The sequence below is a fragment of the Excalfactoria chinensis genome, chromosome 14, assembly GCF_039878825.1.
Source record: "Excalfactoria chinensis isolate bCotChi1 chromosome 14, bCotChi1.hap2, whole genome shotgun sequence".
NCBI classification, from domain to species: Eukaryota; Metazoa; Chordata; class Aves; order Galliformes; family Phasianidae; genus Excalfactoria; species Excalfactoria chinensis.
This window is the reverse complement of record NC_092838.1, coordinates 7,681,530-7,700,593: the sequence shown is the minus strand read 5'-3', so window position 1 is coordinate 7,700,593 and position 19,064 is coordinate 7,681,530. Positions and strand designations below refer to the sequence as shown.

The 19,064-nt window shown below is 34.2% G+C and overlaps 1 protein-coding gene across 50 annotated transcripts in view; it reads left to right on the top strand.

The window, feature by feature from the left end:
• RBFOX1 (RNA binding fox-1 homolog 1) overlaps positions 1-19,064 on the top strand; it is a 584,605-nt gene that overhangs the window by 541,357 nt on the left and 24,184 nt on the right. For 47 of the 50 annotated variants that reach the window (XM_072349235.1, XM_072349263.1, XM_072349278.1 and 44 more), the window contains 2 exons: positions 5,502-5,541; positions 13,815-13,879. In XM_072349235.1, coding sequence (XP_072205336.1) covers positions 5,502-5,541; positions 13,815-13,879 — 105 coding nt within the window. The remainder of the gene's footprint in view (positions 1-5,501; positions 5,542-13,814; positions 13,880-19,064) is intronic. The other 3 variants (XM_072349270.1, XM_072349271.1, XM_072349262.1) reach the window with 1 other exon arrangement.

The window sequence follows — 19,064 nt, the reverse complement described above, 5'->3', positions numbered from 1 at the left end:
TAAGAAGGAGCTCTCAACTTTTTGTTTAGTCAGACAAGGGGAACAAACAAAAATAAGAAAAAGTAACCAACGCACACAAAGAAAAAAAGCCCCAACCATATGAACTTGACTGTTTTTGAGAAAAGAAGGCAGTAAACAGATATTTGTTGTAGGATTACTTCCTGAATGTCCTACATCTTGTTTTGTTGTGTGTTATATTAATGAACGCATGAACTCAGGGAATGAGAACTTTGGAGAATGGGCATGTGAACTATGTAATTATACTGTATTTAATGGCTGGAAAAGTGGAAGTCTAGTCAGATGCCAGCTGCTACCTGCAAAGAGCTTGCAGATTGATGAGTAAAGTGAAGGCAGAGTAGCAAAGAAAGGGCGGGGGGGGGAAGTCAAAGGCTTGTATTAGAAAAAATGTTCTAGTGGATTGTAAGAACAAGAGAACTTGTTAGAGAAAGTGATGATATAATTTCATGTGCAAACAGAAGAAAGAAAGAATATAATCAGAGAAGACAGTACATATGGGGAGTAAGGAGAGAAATAGTACCAGAAATAAAGTGGACATAATGGCAATAGAAATAACATTGAGATGAGTGTGTGAGGAAGAGAAAATCAAACTGGACCAAATAATATACATGTTTATTGTATTATGTAATTAGAGTGCTGAATATCTTCATTCTTTGGCTTACTTTAAATAAGGTTAGAATTGCATCTCTTCTGGTATTTGTTTCATAAGGAAGGCTTAATATGAAGGGTATGTGAAGGGATTTCGGCAGAGAGCAAAAACTGGGAAATATGTTTTATACAGCAAAGATGACTATAAGCAATCAGAAAGTGGAAAATTTTAGTTCAAATGGTCTCCTGTAATTGTGAGGGAGGAGAAATAATACTCTATAACCATGATTCCTGTTGCAGTGGCTCAAATCACAATTGTAATGCCTTTTTATTCCACTGACTCAATTACAACACGCACTTAATCTGCTTTACGTTAGTTTTGTTAACTTGTGCAGATTGTTTGTGTGGCTGAGGGCCATATACACTCAGCTGGTATGAAATTACTAAACTAAGGTTTGCACACTTGAGAACTCTCTTATGCCATTGACAGGTTATTTAACCCATGTTAAGAATAGAAAAATGGCAATGAAGACAGATGTAGTCCTCACAGAATTTTATAAAGACTGAATCTAAAATACTAAGCAGTTTGTCTTAATCAATTTACAACAAGAAATATTTTAATACACAGAGAATGAATAGAGTAGAATCACAGGATTGTAGGGGTTAGAAAGGAACCTCTGGAGGTCATCGAGCTCAGCCCCACTGCTAATGCAGGTTCTGTACAGTAGGTTACATAGATAGGCGTCCGAAGCAGTTAAACCCATGCAAATAAGTTGTTTACTTATTGGTTAGAAAACAGTTTCATAGCTATGAAAAAATAATTATAGGAAGTGATTGCGGCATATGATTTTATTTAGATGTGTGTTTTCTTATTAAATCAAAATTCCAATTTTCTCTGTGTTTTTCTTAGCCCTATATAATAAGTTCCCCAAATTTGTTATTTTAATGCTTCCAGATAATGCATTAATATATCACACGTTCCTGGATGAAGTAATTTAGATTTCAATAACATGGCTATTTCCAGACCCTGTGTTAGTTGACAAGGGACTCAAGATTTATGTGGCTTCCAGGACAACTTTTTGAAATTAAATTGCAAAAGGAGCTGTGGTGAGATGGGTCTTTCGGTGGTGCAGTCCTTCTCTTCCAAGGCTTGAGACTTACTTGTTCTCTGTGGCAACTTCAGAGAGAGAAAAGAGGATGATCAAATCACCCTTCAGAAAATCACATACTGAAGAAAAGTGCAGCATAGTTCTTAATGCTTTATACTTAGTCCTTCTGTTACAAAACATATTTGACACCCATGATAAGATCAGTCACAGGAGTCAACAAGTGACAGTGAATGGAAGAAATAGTCTGAAAATCTACAGCAATGAGAAGAACATTAAAAGAAAAAAATTCATAAGAAGTAGCAGGTCTTACGTTCAACATATCATACTACAAAAGCATAAGGAGGAAATCAGATAAAATCATCTGATTTCTTTTCATAGTGCATGTCCTGCCTCCAGGTGTTATACTCATTTGTCTTTTTCTGTCTATTTGTGTTAATACTGGCCATGTTTAATGATAGTCATGCATTTGTGTCCCATTTAGTGATGAGTTCTTCCTCCAGTATAATGTTTGTTAAACAGTTACAGAGTTGGAATTCAAAAGAAGTGTCTGTCTGTACATGATTGAGCGTTATATGTAAAAGTAAGAGCTAGACAAATGAACTAACCTACTCAAGATTACATCCAGCTGCATTTGGGAATTCAGAGTGCTTCAGTCTGTATTCATCTTTTGAGATCTTCACTATAAATTCACAAATCACCAAGAGGAGGAAGAAAGTGCGTCCAGGTTTTAACACACATTCTCTCAAATTTCTTGTTTTCTGAGTAATAGTGCTCTGTAATAATGGAAAATAGTATGTCTTAACATTCTGTGGTCGGTTGATCTTGGCTGGATACGAGACCCAACTGCTCTCTTACTTCCACTCCTCAGCATAACAGAGAGAGAAAATAAGATGGAGCTCATGGATTGAGATAAGGACAGGGAGATCACTTGCTAATTACCTTCATGGTCAATGCAGACTGGACTTGAGGAAATTAATTCAATTGATTACTAAGTGAGATAGTTGGATGGTGAGAAGCAAAGACAAAAATTTTAACACTTATTTGTCTGCACCTCTCTTTTCATAGTCTCAGCTAATCTCCTTCATTCCATGCTCCTCTGACTCCTACCCAAATGGAATGCTGTAGGGGGCTGGGAAATGGGGGATTGCAACCAGTATAAGATTTCCTCTTCACTTCTCCTTCTTCATCACAATTTCCTACTGCTCCAGTGTGGGCTCTCCATGAGCTGCAGCTTTCTCAGGACTTAGTGACCTGTTCTGGCGTGAGCTGATCCTCTGGTGTCTCTCAAGAGAGTTGCAGGTGAACCTTGCATTTATTCAGCATTTGTGTAGTCATATTCATAGAAGTTAATGATAATGGAGATAATTATTTCTGACATTCAGATCTGAAGCAGTTATTTTGGACTGCCACTGATAATTCTAGAGGTTGATCTGCAGAACTATTAAGTAGAAAAATAGTTGGTTTCAGTTTTGTTGTTGTTGTTGTTTTGTTTTCTTTTTCTTTCTTTTTTTGTTAGAACTAAAGTAGGACTTCTGTCTTCCTGTTGTGCACTGATTTATTATCAGTGTTTCAGTGGCCATCTTGGGAAACATCAGAACTTCAATAAGAAAGAATGATTTCTCTTTGGAACACTGCATGAGAGTAATCCTGGATGCCCTTCTTAGATGATACATTTTTGGAGCAGTTTTTTCAGTAAACTCTTGCAAAATGTTCTGAGCTGTATAACCACTATGGTTTGATTGTTGTTTTTTTTTTAAATCACATTATTTTAAAAAAAGAAAAAAAAAAAAAGAGCTTTATCTTAATTTTGTTTAACTCATTCTGTGTTATTGTAATTAACATCTTGTTTTGAGTTGTCTATTGAACACAGAAATATATAATGTTAGACTTGTTATATGAAGCCCTAAATAATTTCACACACTGTACAACAGCACTGATCGCTGTAGCATCTTTTTAATGTGGAGACTGTTTGGCCTTTTATATAAAGGAACTTGTAATCTTGTCCAGAGATAATTTAGAAAATGGAGTCCTTGTCCATGGAATGAATATGCTTTTTTTTTCAAATGCACATCATTTGAAAAACAGACTTGCTATATGAAATTCCCAGTAATGGCCTTTGCCTGCAGTAACCTTTGCACTGTTTGTATATGATTTGTATGTGTTAATCCTGATCGTGTAGTTCTATCTTGAAGTCATGTGGAATGTTTTATTTCTTACATGCAAATAGGTATTACACAAGAATGTAATATTTAAAGAAAAATTCAAATATAAAAACCAAAATGTAGCTACACTATAAAATAAGTAATATTTTTTCTGATAACAAATGATGTAGGCCAGATTTTGACATATTCTAATCCGCAGACCAAATAAATGGAAAAATACATACGTAAATATCAGGCCTTAACTAAAGTGAATGCCAGCCACTCTGATATAAGCAGAGCCAGGTTTTCATACGTTATGCCATAGTAAACTTGTCACTGATAAAGTATAATTCAGTATGTGTGCATATTTTTTATTTTCTCAAGTGAATCTGACTTAGACACCAGTTTATGCCAATGGCTTTTGGTCACTGACCTCAACAGATCAATTATATTTCTGACATGAAAATTCTTTTAGGAATTGCAGAACAGCTTAGGCTTGCAACTTGATAATTATTATTCCAGAAACTAATATTTCAAACTTAGTTTTGTTGCAAATAACCTATTGAGTGCTCTCATATTTAGTTATGGAGACAGCTTGGACTGATTCTGTATTGGAAATACCAGTTTTAAGTTGTAGAACTGCAAAATAAAAGCAAAATTGTTGGACTTCTATCATGTGTGTAATTGGTAGATCAATTGGATCTAACAATCTAGATGCTGCATATTTCCAGTTTTATTTTGTGTAATGATTTAAACCATCTTTGTCATATTCTATCATTTCTCCCAGAGGGTTTAGAATCTAGAATGTGTGCTAATTACAATAAGAATTTGTCTAAGCTGAAATGAAGCAATCTTTAAATGCAACAGAATTCTACATTTTTTAGGACAAGAATTAGTAATGTATCCAACTACCATCATGGTAGCTCACAACTATTGGCATGTTTGCCAAAGTGGTAAAATGGCAGTGAAAAAGGCTAACAGTTTTCTCATAAGAATAGCGTTATTCCATTCTAACCAGACCTGTTGTCATTATCATACATGTGTATCAAAGCAGTACCTATGAATGCTCTCATCTTTGTGTGCTTTGTTTATTGAGATTTGAAGCAGTGGGTATAGAATTCCATCAATATAATTATTTCACATATTTCCTGCACAGTATAACCTATTTTTAGCATTGTTTTCCATCCAAGTAGTGATGAAGGCCATTTTCTTTTAGAGGGCTGACAATTACAGAACAAGAAAGTAGTATTTCAGGAAATTACATTTTCTAAATGAACTAAAACAGGCCACAGGATTGGACCATTGAAAATTTCTAAAGAAAAAAAAAAGAATTTCTTTTTTTCTTTCCTTTAAAAATGGAAAAAACAGCTTGCCAGAAGTATTTTCCAATTCTGCCGTGCTTCACGTTTCACCTCTTTTTGACTAATCATTTGGCATACTTTTATGTTAAAAATAATGTTATATTCAGTACAGTTCCACTTCTGATAATTGCTACCAACCTCCTTAACCAATGTGAAGAGTGCCTTCCTTCCCCCCTCCCTTTGTTCTTGTGACAAGACTAACCTCAGCTGTGCAGGGGTTGGTGGCATTTGCATGTGGAAATGCACTAATATGGATGTTTTTCTTTGTGTGTGCATCCTTGCAGTGTTGTATACCAGGATGGATTTTATGGTGCAGACATTTATGTAAGTATTCATTGATGTGCATGCTGTCCTTGTACATTACCAGAGTCATTCTTTTTACAAGTTTGCTGCCTAGCTTGACTCTGTTTTGTCTATTTACCATCCCTTGCTTGTCAGAAAGAATTGAGAAGAATATCTCTCACATTGGAAGACCTTTCTGTTCATTACATCAATCATTGTTCAGTGGAGCTGAATTAACTCTTCAATCAAATGTTGAATAAATGCAAAAAGATGTGAAAAATGTGTGCGTGCATGTATGGTTGTGTGTGGAGGAGTGTCTCCCTTCAAAATTAAAGTAAGAAAAGTTAAAAAGTAAAGCAGAAACCTTCTTCTGCCAACCCCCAAAAGCTGGGGTTTTTTTGTTTGTTTTAGTGGGTTTTTTTGTTTGTTCATTTATTTGGTTGTTGTTATTATTTTCTTTTCCTAAACAAGGCTAGTTGAGCATTAGTGATATTTGAGGTATGAAAATGCAGTATGGGGAGGTATACAATCAAAAAATCACAGCACCATTTGGGATATGTAAGTGCTGTGGTGGAGCTTAATTACACTGCAAGTTTAAGACGTGTCTCTGTAATATTCTGTCATTTGAATAGACTTCTCTAGACTGCTCTTTTAAAATCCACATAATTTAAATGAAATAGGTAAAGATTGCTCAAGTTGTATGAAGTGCTTATTGTTAATAAGTGCTGATAGCCCTGCATAGTTATTACCAGCTTCTCATTAAAATGTATATAGCTCAATGGTCACAAGTTTCATTTTAAAAGATATTTTTAAACTTATTTTCTCACTTATATTGAAGTTTTTACCTTGAATATATACAGAGAGGCTATTTACATCTGAGTATACGAGAGGTTTAAGACTGAGGTTGAATTTCAGGCTTCTAAATAATTTTTGCTCCCTGTGTTTACAGTTTTTTTTTAAATGCATGGATATGAAATATATTACTTGTAATGAAGTAATCTTTTACATCTGTTATTAGTTTTGCAATAGCAGACTGGTCCAGGTATCTTTATTTCAACAGATAACTTGCTATATCCTAATTGTGCTTATGTTTTACTGTCTCTTCAGTTACAAAGAGATGAGTGAGGTGAAATTGGTATGAACATTAAAAATTCACTAGGTAGTGCTGGGAAACATTCTTTGTATTTATTACCAGCCATCTTTTAGACCTATTTCCAAAGGAACAGAGTATTTTTGAATAAGTTTTATATGAAAGGAAAACAATTTGAATTTATGGAAGTAGAAGTAGTAGAAGTAGATTTTGTTTTTTTCATGTGATAAAAGGCTGAAACGCAGCTGAAGATTCATTTGCGTAGTTGAAAAATATTTTTCAAATAGATGAACATGGTTTAAAACTGTGTACTGAGCGATGCTATCTGTAACATATTGTTAGTGGCATATGAGAATCACTTATTTGTTAAAAGCTTACTCAAGTGTAGTAAGCGTCTTAAGTCTCACTTAAACATGTTGCTATTGAATTTTTGAGCTGTAGGGAATATGCAGTGTTAAATTTTTTCAAGTGTGATTTCCAATTTTCATATTTCTGCAAATTGTAACATCAGTTTTTGCCCATTTTCCCAACCTGAATATCTAAGAGGCATCAAGAAATCTACCTTAGTATTGCTTAATGTTGATAGTGTAGTTTGGAATTTATGTAACAGTTTATGTAACAGGTTGTGATTTGGGAAACCACTGTTGCTGCAAAGCAAGGTCTCTCTTTTGATGCAACAAAATCATTTCATTTTAAGGAGTCCTACATCTTCTCGAAGTTCATATAATTAAAACATTCTGGTGGAAATCTATTATTTTTATAATGTGTACAGCTTCTTAGTTTATAATTCATTTTTCTTCATGCTTTTCTTTCTTCCATCCAAAACATTTTGATGGTAAAAGGAAGGTAGAGCTGGTATAAGTTGAAAGAAAATTTATTATAAAGTTTATTAGCTCTCAGTGTATCAGTTTGCAGCAGACAAAATTATTTATTAAATCCCAATTGACTTTGATACAGTTCTACTCAGCTTTTCATTTTAATCACTGAGATGAAGCTCTGGGAAAGAACAAGTGCTTAGTGAAAAAAAAAAAAAAAAAAAAAAAAAAAAAAAAAAAAAAAAAAAAAGAGAGAGAAATTTTAAGTATATAGGTTGTAATAGTAAATTGGAGCCATTAAAATGATACAGAAAACAAAATCAAAGGAACACTACTAAAAACTATACCAACAATAATAATCATCAAGTGTATCAAAGTAGATTTCATTCTGATATGATTACACTGATTAGCAACAGCGTTTTGGACTAAGCCAAGGTAGCCTTTGATGGCAAGGGAAGCTGGGAATTATACTGACTACGTCAAAACTATGGGGTGAAACAAGAACAGAAAATAACCAGAGTTGCTTAGTACTAACCAGAGGCGTAGAATAGCAATATAAAAATAGGTGGAAAATACAGTCTTGAAATGAAAAATCCAGGCCCATGACTATATGTAATGCAATATATTCTATATTTCGTACAGTACGATATGAAATGTAATAATGTCTCTGAAATAGCTGAGCTATTGGATTCCTTTCTAAATGTGCCTTTAAGTAGGAAAAATAAAGGAGATGATTAGGAAGAAAGGAAGACCTTTTAAAATTAAGTATTGATTCACTAAGAGAAAAAGTCATTAAAAAAGCATTAGGGTTGCCTGCCAGCAAATACAGAAGTTCCTAGATGAAGATTGACACCTGCAAAAATAAGAAAATACACTCCAGAAAATGAAACAAAAATAGTAACAGATGAAGAAATAGGCAGTTAAAATGGTAGTGCTCCACTATTGCTTTGCTTTGTTGCAATTCTTTTTTCGTACTGTGGTCATGAAGAATGTTTTCAGAACATGTCAGTCTTTGGTAAACAACTAAAATGTGAAAAGGCTCAGAAATAGTGCAAACTTCAAAATCTCATCACCAGTTTCAGAAGCAGTAATGTGTATATTAGTCAGTCTCATTGTTTGCTGTATGATCTTTTTACTTTTTCTAAGGACTCTGGACCTCTGATACTAAAGCTAGTAAAGGGGCCAAGATAATTCATATGTACATGGGCAGATAAGGAATATTTTTCCAAGTTAATGGTTGAGAATAAGGCAAGGGAATGGAAAGATATTATCAACAGCTAACTCCATCTCCTTGAGCTGAAATGCAGAGGATGGTATTGAGGATGGAGCACCTATCTACTTTCCAAGCAAAAAGCAGACACTTTCATTAAACTGTATCAATTCTCTAAGCAATATTCCCTTCCTGCCGGATGGGCATCCTCTGATATCCTGAAAGGCACTGTTCTAATGTGAAAAGCAGGGATACATAGTTAGCACTGAAGTGTTATCTTTTTAGTACTGAAGTTTTTTGTTTTTTTTAAATGAAGAGATATGACACAGAAATAGAATGACTGGAGAAATATCTTTTTAATGGGCAAAGAAGTCGGAAGGTGTAGTGTGTGGCTTCTCCTAATGCTCCATCCACAGGGATACTCCATGGTTCGCTTTCCAAAAGTTCTGAGACCTAATGATGAAATGTCTTCATCTTCTGAATCTTTATTTGTGATTTAAAGAGTATTTTGAAAAAAAATGCTGGCTCATTCCTTATGATGGTACTGGATTAGAAATACTTCCGTGTGCTATTAATCTTTATATATTACCAATAATTTATCTGAGGCAACAGATACCTCTGGGATTACCACAAATGCCTAAGAATAGAAATGAGCACGCAAAAACATCTCAAGAACTTGGAGTGAAAGGATGTATAGGAAGTAAAAAGTGAGGAAAAATATTCTCAACATTCATATAAAATATTAACTGTTATTAAAAGAAAAAATAATGGAAAATAGGCATCACTTTGAGTCATATAACGTAGATGTGTTTACAAATAACATTGCCAGTCCATCTGAGATCAAGATAAAATTTTCATTATTTCAGGAGAAAGTGCAGACGTACATGGTATTGTAACTTATGAATGTGTAACTTGTTTTTGTGGAAATTACGCTCAGTACGCATACACATCTAATTGAAAAATTTAAATGTATTTGATTTTCCATTCATTTTCATTTTATCTTATCCAAAATTTCTGCAAACACAGCTAAAACTGATGATTTCTCTGTAACGGCTGACTGCTGATTTTGCACTTATCCCACTACTCTTTCTATTTACTTGAGCCATGGAGATATATGGAATATAGGAAATTATTTAATAAGTAGTTTTGGGGAACTTGTCCAAATTCCATGCTTGCATCTTTCTTTCCATCCCTATGTCCATTTTTCCTTTACCCATTCAAATCATTGCATTTCTGTTTCTTTATAGAGCATTATTGCAGGAGCCTGTATATGGCAATAAGTTACTACAGGTATGACATGCTGACTGATGGAAAATACTCAGTAGACTGAATACAGACTGTTTTGAAGTACTAATCCTCAAGTTATCTAGTGAGAATATGGATTCTGTGTGTAGAAATGATAGGAATAATCTACAAGCTGTCTTTGATTTCCAGACTGTATCACATTCACGTCCTATGTAGTACAACATTTGTTGTAAGTGTTCCATTTATTATTTTATGCCAGTGACATACATGTATATAGTTGGACTGCAAGTATTTTGACTTCAGTATATACTTAATTTTTTAGGGAACTTAAGCTGTGTTAGCATTGTGATATCCTTCCCTTGGAAGTAGAAAATACAGGTGTGCAGATAAGGCAGTAGATATTTTTAATAGTTTTAGCTGAATATAAATTCTAAATAAGAATTCATAAGTCAGATACTTTCTTTACTTGCTGAGGGAAAGTAAAACCAAAATAGTTCTAAAATGTAGGATGTGACAAGGGGGAATAGTTTTATAATGAAAGAGAGCAGAATTATATTAGGTATTAGGAGGAAATCTTAGAGAGTGATGAGAAGCTGGCACAGACTGCCCAGAGAAGTTGTGGATACCTCATTCCTGAAGGTGTTCAAGGCCAGTGTGGATGGAGTCCTTGGCAGCCTCATCTGGTAGCTGGAAACCAGCATACAGCAGGGTTTGGAACTGGATGGCCTTCAGAGTCCCTTCCAATTCAACCTATTCTCTGACTTTATGCTTCTGTACTTCTATGATCTGATATAACTGAAGTAAAACCATAAGAAATAGCACTAAACCAGAGCTTCAGAATACAAAAGCTGTGAAATTATTCCCTTATGTTTTACATTTAATTATATCAGAGGATAAAAGTTTTGAGTTTGGAAGAGACGTCAGAAGGTCAGTGTTTTTCTACTGCTCAGTCACCCTCACTGAAAAAGTGCTTCCTGATGTTCAGATTTAACCCCCTCTGTTAAATTTTGTGCTCATTGTTTCTTGTGTTGGTATGAGGGGTAACTGGTTCTGTCCTCTGTGCACTCTCTGTCAGGTATTTACACATGTTGGTAAGATCCCCCTGTGCCTTCCCTTCTCCAGGCAGAACAGCCCCAGGTCTCTAAGCTTTTCTCTCATTGAAGAGATTCTTCAACCCCTTTATCATCTCATGCCCCTTATTTGGACTCTGTCCAGTATTTACATGTCCCTCTTATACCAAAGAGGATTATGGGCGAGGCATCACCGGTTGTAGGAAAGATTATCCCCCTTGATCTGCTAGCAGTGCTTTTAATCCAGTCCAGGTTATCATTAATTTTAAGAAGCAAGGATGTATGAACTTGATGTCTGCCTGGGCCCCCAGGTCTGTTCCTACAAGGCAGTTTTCTAGCTGGGTGTCCCCAGCCATGTCCTGGTGCATGGGGTCATTTTTCTCTAGGTGGAACTCTGCACTTCCCTTATTGACCTTCATGAGATTCCTGCCATTTATTCTAACTTCCTCAGATCCCTCTGGGAAGCAGCACGACCCTCTGGCCTATCAGCCATTCCTCCCAGTGTTTGTCATCTGCAGACTTGCCAATGGAGCAGTACACCCCCTTGGTGAGATGATCTGATGGCAGATCATTAATGGAAATAGCTTACGTTACAAATATGAAATTGTGACATAGGCTTGTAGAGAATTGTGATCTCATTGATATTCAAATCTATCCTGCAATTTATATCTTGAAAAAAAAATATCAGTCAAATTTTATAACTTAGATATCTTTTTATTGGTTTAGTCTCTTTCTTTTTCTTTCCAGAACATTCGCAAATTTAATTGTGATTGTTCAATCCATGGCAGCTTAATAAAATTCAGAGTTGACCTTCGTTGTTCAGCAACATTTCTTAGATGAAAGCAAATCAAAATGCAGGCACCAAAGGAGAGCTACGCTTATTAAGGGAAAGCAGGTTTTGAGCAAGAAAGGATCAGTGTGTACAAAATGACCAATTTTGAGTGGTACCCAAAGGAAAGAAATAAAATTCTTACAGAGCCTGCCATCTGTAAGTTTAAGACCAGCTGATGTGTGAACAGCCTGCCTCATTTAAATTTGCTTAAGAACACTGAAACATTGATACTTCTGATGGTGACCTATCTTCAATACTGTACCAGGGTAGGAAATCAATATGTGCGCAGTTGGATTGAAATGAAGTGACCTCTTGCATATAAATGGAGATTTTTAGGAATGCACTTACTAGGACAAGCAAAGGAGTCATGTGTGTGTCTGACAGAATTGTATCACACTTGTAGCCTACCACACATTTTCAGAGGACATTGAAGAGAAGCTTATCTTCTTCAAGTTTTGTTCCCATTTGAACTCCATTATATAAGCCCTCACTCTGAACAAACAAACAAAAAGCTGTGGCAAAGGCCTGAGAAGAACAGGAGGCGAGAAGAGGTGAATTTGTGTAATCTCTCACGTTTCTCCTTGTAGCACAGGCCAGGCCAAGTGCTCATCTCACTGTTTGCTGGTTCAGTTTGCACTCAGTGACACTGCTTGACATCTGATTGCCTGCATGCACATACCTGCAAGCAATATGTGCCTGTTATACATTTTTTGACAGTAATAGCCTTTTATTGGTTTATAAAAATCAAATGATCTAAAATGAGAAAGTATTTCTCAGTGCTTCTGTGCTTGCACAGTGAAGGAATTTGCTACAAAAGGGAAAGCATATATAGTATTATGGAAGCACCTGCCTTTTTCTAGTGGTTGAATGACACAATTGCATCCAACAGGGAGCTGACCAGTAGTCGGGAGGTAAATGTGCTATTCCTTATGTGAGCACTTGAAAAAGTCAGGAAGAATGTTCCTCTGTTGTGTTGAAAATTCTGATGAGCTTCATTTGCAAAATTAAAATAGAAAACTCATATAAATATTTCCAGTGAAAATCCACTAATGTTACAGTAAGGGTTGGCAGAGTAGCCTGTTCTACTAGTCTTATGCTCTTTACAGATCAACACTTTACCTTGTTTGAATGCAGTCTTCAAAAATAAAATCCATCCATTGAAATGAATGCTTTAGGAAAGAAAGAAAATTTCTTCAAAGCTGAGTGACCTGATGCTTTCTTTCTCAACTCTTTGTTAAGGTGGGGGGAAAGGTGGGAGAGGAAATGCAGAGTCCCATGTCCCAGAGGATTATGGGGTCATGAATTCTAATTGGAACGTAAATCATGTTTGTGTTATCTGTGGAGACTGGCCTCTGTTTGTTAATTGGCATGCTGAGATCATTTTGAAATGGTTGATATAATACTGTGGTCCATTGAACAGGAAGCTCTGCTGTTTTCACAGTTTGATAATCAATGCATCACTGCACACAATTCCTTTCAAATGTGTGTTTGTTTGTCCTGTTTGCTTAATTGAACAGCTGCAATTACTGTTACATACAACTGAATGTTAATTCAGGGAAGAAGAGAATTTTCCTTCTTCATTATAATTAAAAGTATAAATTGGAAACCTGTATAACATTGAGTGTTAATTCAGTGCACTAATTCATAGATTTAATCAACCAGGTATGATAAATCATATTTTATACGAAAAAAAAATAAATTATTCGTATAGTTTTTTCTTTTAGGTTCAACACAGCTTTATTAATGTGCATATACTGGATTCATTAGAACAATTGCTACTTGAAAACTTGTGGAAGAATACAATATTGTGTTTTAAAAAACTATGCTGATGAATACAGTTCATTGCTTTCTCTGCATCTCTGGAACAAATCTTAACAAGTTTGTGGTGATAAATTTTGTTTAACAATTCACTCAAATAGGCCAAATGTATTTAACCCTTTAAAACTGAACTTACAGCATGACTGTTATATTCCTATCTGTTGTTGCTAGATTTTGCAAAGATATTAATTAAGCTACTGTAGCAATCAAGTTAGAATGTGAGTTTGTGTTTCAGGGTGGTTATGCTGCCTACCGGTATGCCCAGCCTGCCACTGCCACTGCAGCTGCCTACAGTGACAGGTAAGATCTCATTTATTGCTCATAAATATCTGACCAGTGAAAGTCGAAGATGATTCTATAAATTTGCCTTGTTGAAGTCTCATAACTGTCTTGTTGCTCTGCAGATAACTGTGATATCTAAAACGGGCTGTTTTATTATAATCCATGAATAGCCATAAATTGAGAGTTTTTAGGCCTTAATTGAGAATCAGGCATAGGATGTGCACGTTCCCAAACTGGACATCATCCAGTTAATGTCTGTGACCCTTATACAATTTGGATAAATATACGTACAGCTTCATGATGATCTGCTACGAAAGATCATAATTTGTCTTAGGAGTATTATTTCAGTTGATTTAGAAGCTGAACCTATTAAGTGCCCTCGATTCTTATTGATGTTATTTCAGTCAGTAGAAATTGGGAATGAACTGCATCTAAGCTTGAACTATCCCAGGCAAAAATATATATATATTATCTTTTTTTCCATTTGCTTTCTTTCCAAGCATGTGATTTTTTGAAATAGTGGGAAAAACAATAGTTAAGCTTTTTCTGAAGTATACTTTTGTCTTCAAAACGTAAATCACATTGATGAAAGGAATACCAGAACTAACAGATCAATTAAGCATGCATAAGAAAAACATACAAAGGTGTAATATCCATAAACTAAAAGTGATGTCATATAAATTAACTCATCTTCTTGCAAGATGAAAATGAACGCCCATTTCATGTCGATGACTAAATTTTGTTAGACTGCACAAAATTAAACATGCATCAGTCTTCGCAGTGTGTCTGGACATTACTTAGTAATGAAAAGAAGGAACATCCTACTTGTTCTTCAGAAATTGTACCCTAAACAGAATCTTTAGAACTGTTTTCATGTCTTTGAAGAGTGTACAATAAAAAGGGAAGATGCATGTAGCGAAAGACAGATACATGCATGTATTTTGCTTCATAACAACAGTGAAATGTAAGGTCACCGTTTTGAGTTCATGGTATATAAAAATTTTCCCTTGTAATCAAGCAGATAATTTCTTAAGTCTTGAATTGAAACATTACTTTTGATACTAAATTAAACATTGCTTTTAAGTGTTTCTGTTTCCTAAAGAAATCAACAGATTAAGAAATTTCAGTAAACTGTTTCTTAGACTGAAGTGCTGTTCATGGATTCTGTATTTTTAAAATAAAGTACCATGGTATGAATGTTACAATGCTATGCATGCATATTTGCCTTTAAAATGCTTATTCTGGATAATGAAGACATATTTTTTAAAGTTATGTGAATAAAATAATTTGCATGTGTGGCTGAGGCATGCTGTGTCAGACAGGTAAGCAAGTTACTTTCTATTATTTTTGAACCAGTAACATTGACTAGATACTGCTGTTTGCACTATGTTTGCAAAGTACTGTTTCTACTTAGGGTAACCTGCAAGGTGAAGTGCTATTCAGTAGTTTCATTTCATTTCCACAAAGGTGTGTTAGCATATTGCAGCTCTAGAATTTTTCTCTGAGCTTATAATGCAAAGCAATTCCTAATCCTAAAAACTTACTAAGTTGAAAGGACAATATTAAAAATAGCCTCCCATGGTTAGACATCTTTTGCTAGGTATCATTCAAATTTCCCCCGATCATTTTATAGGCTGATTATCCCTACAGATAACCGAATTTCTGAAAAATCTATATGTTATGTAGTGAAACTGAGCCATATCAAAATGACTTTTAAATGCTTTAATTACGAATCAGGTACTTTCTCAAATCAAAATGCTATAAGGTAAAAAATCAGATGGTCGCATGTTCTGCTATGGGTAGAAAGTCAACCTCACTAAGAGTTCTGCTGAAAATAAAATTGTTTAAGGAAAAGATAGTGTCCTTAAATGTTGCAAAGAAAGCCTGAGATGGTGTCAGTGGTAAAGCAGTTGTTACAACCCTTAATTCCTTTTCTTTCAAAAGACGCTTAATTTTCAGATACATTTTGTGTATAATTAGAAGTGTAATAACCTGACTACTGCATAACTTTAAATATACTAAATGAATTATAGATATATATTTTTTAATTTAACTTATCTTTTTAAATGTGGTTAGCCATCATCTTTGACCTGCTTTCCCCAAATGAGTATGGTTGCTTGTGTTAATTACAAATACTGTAGTTGAACTTCTTAATGGAAGAATCCTAAAACAACCAAAGAGAACAAAACATAACAATCTGCATATGTGAAACTATATGCAAACATGGATACCCCTGATTATTCCCGATGTGTTTGGTAAATTTTACTAACTTTTTATTTATTTTTAATGAATTTAGTAATTATTACTGCAATTGCTAAAATTAAGAAATATAAATCAGTTCTACTGCTTGTTTACTTTCTTCTCAATGTGATAGTAACTCACTGTCATCTGACAATACTGAAGACTCCGTATCTGATTATACACTGATTGTTTTAAGCCCCTAATTACTTAACTTCAGATGGAATATACTTACTGTTTACATTTAAAGAATGCCCAGGAAAATAAAGTGGCAACCAATGGCTATTAAAGCAGTGATGTATCTTGGAAATATTACTTTTTATTGGAAAGACAAAAAAAGGAGAAAGAAAAACTTTACTTTTTTGACTGTGTGTCATATACGTGATGAATGGCAGTGTTCCATATTCAACATGCTTCTTAAATCAGGAGCTTTAAAGGGGAAGTCTTTGAATTGGAGACATATTTTGATGAATTAAAACTAAAGGTTAACAGAAAGATTTGGGATTCAAAAATGGAGGCACTGACTACAGTGAATCAGTGTACAGTGATCACTGGAACAGAGCTCAGTTTTAAGAAATGTAATGGTATCCTTGTTTGTCACAATTGGAAATATTGCTGGAAATAGGGAAGAAACAGATTAATAAGGGTGAGTCTGCTGGCAAAGGAAATCTCATGAAATAAACTGAAGACAAACCATAACGATAGTAAGGAAAGTACCAAAGTATACATAATCTAAAAACAAATACACCATTAATGTAGGACATCCAGATTTCTCCAGTTACTTCTTAGGACTGTAAAAGAAAACAATAACCAAACAAATAACCAAAAAAGTTCAGTTTGTCTTATTGCTGAAGCAGTATAATCACAAAATGCAGCTTTAAAAATTTTACATTGGATTTTTGCGCTTTGATCTCTCATTATACTAAAATGCACTTAAGGAGATGAAGATCTTTCATGAAGTTGATCAAAAAATAATTATTAACTTTCTAGTTCTTAAAAAGTTCCTGAAAAATTTTCTAACTGATAAAAGGGGACCTCGTGGTCTGCAGATGTCCTTCATCATTCAAGAGCTTTGCTTCCTAACACTTTAAAGTGAGAATGCTTGTAAAAGTAATTATAATGATGTACAAATACAATAAATCGGATGTCAACAAAATGCTAGTGCAACTTCTATTCAGCTTTCATATAAGATTTTCAAAACTATAAATAAAAACGTAGTTGTTAGATTTCTCTCAGTGTCTGAAGTAAGAAGAACTAGAGAAGTCATCAGCTTTTGTATTTATGAGGTAGAACAAGTCAAAGCATGGCAGTGGGGTATATTGTCATTTTGTCATTGCATGTTCACTTGATGTTGCTAGTATGTCTGTAATGCTGTATTGGATTTGACAGATTCATCACATAGCTCAGTGAATGGCTTGCTTGAATTAAGCCTATGGGCAGATTTATTCTCATTGATTGGCTATTGGTTTTGTGTTTTTTGATTTGATTATTGCATCTTTGATCAGAGTAAGAAAAATGTTCCTTTCTTGCTTATTAAGTTTGTCAGCAATATTTATGATAGCATACGTAATAGTATTATAAAGAAAAACCCCAATAATAATGAACTATCCCTGCCTGTAAGGCAGAATCTTTTCACTTGTACTGCTTGCTAACCCTCTAATACTCAATAATTGTGTGTTTATATATGTATGGTTATGCATTCATATATATACACACATTCCCCATCCATCACTCACCCACAAACACATACACAGACACGTGCACGCACACACATACATACATAAATTGGTAGACGTAGACATTAATTCCTTTTTCCCCTTAATTTAGTATCCAATTTAAATATCGCTATAACAGTGAGAAGATTCCCACTATTTTGTTGTTTTATGAGTTAAATCATTTGGTCTCTTATCAATGGAAGCTGACTTTTTTTTTTTTTTTTTTTTTAAAGAAAAACAAAATAGAATTTATTTCAAAATATTTTGCACACGTCTTGTAGCATAAAAATGTATAATTTTTTCTTTATCAGTTTTATGTTACATGTTCTGTGGTCATACATAGGATTTCGTACAAAATCTGAGACAGGAGGTTTTATCATATGAAAGTTCCATATTTTCCAAATTTGAAATCTTTCTTACTCCTGTTAAAGTCCCAGTTTTCCAAAAGTTTTTGGAAAGTTCTTTAAATACCTTTGTGGAGTATTTACTTTTGTCAATATCCCATTGCCTACAGTAATAGAATTCAGTGTATTTTCCAGTTCTCTTTGTGCAAGTAGTTGAGAGTAATGGATGGTATTTCTATTCACATTATTCTAAAGTAGGATAATAGGTATAGATTTTATTCAATTGGAAACATACTCTTTAAAGGATCAAAAATAAGTATAAAATATGCAAAACATAAATATGATCTTCTGTAGGCAGAGGCATAAATGTGCTCTTTTCTATATTGTAGATTTCAAGATTATCTATACAAATGAACAATGAAAAATGTAATAGATTTATACAGTTTATTTTATCCTCTTGAGGACTTTACTAGTGATATATACTAAAAATTGAAGTTTTGTCAGCATTTAAAGTATAATAGCATCTTCAGAAAGTTAAATTTACCATTCCATAATTTTGTAGAAAGACTAATATTTTAAGCAGTACTGTTTCATTCATTTCATTATCATACGTCTTAAGATTTGAGACAAATAGCATTTATGCACATTTTTATTTTCTAAATTAATCAGATTGTAAGAGGAAAAAAAGAATAAAATACAGCAATATCTTTACAACCAGTTGGAACCTTCAAACCATTTTGAATTTTGCAGTGTAAGATGAATGTTGAGAAACGTGGAGAAGTTTGGGGGCTGGAGATTGTAACTGTGCAAGTTATTGTGAGGTACTCAAATGCTGAAATTCAAAGGGTCCAGTTAACATCCTAACAGATACAAAGGTTGTCTGTAGCTTTTTAAAGAGGTATAGTA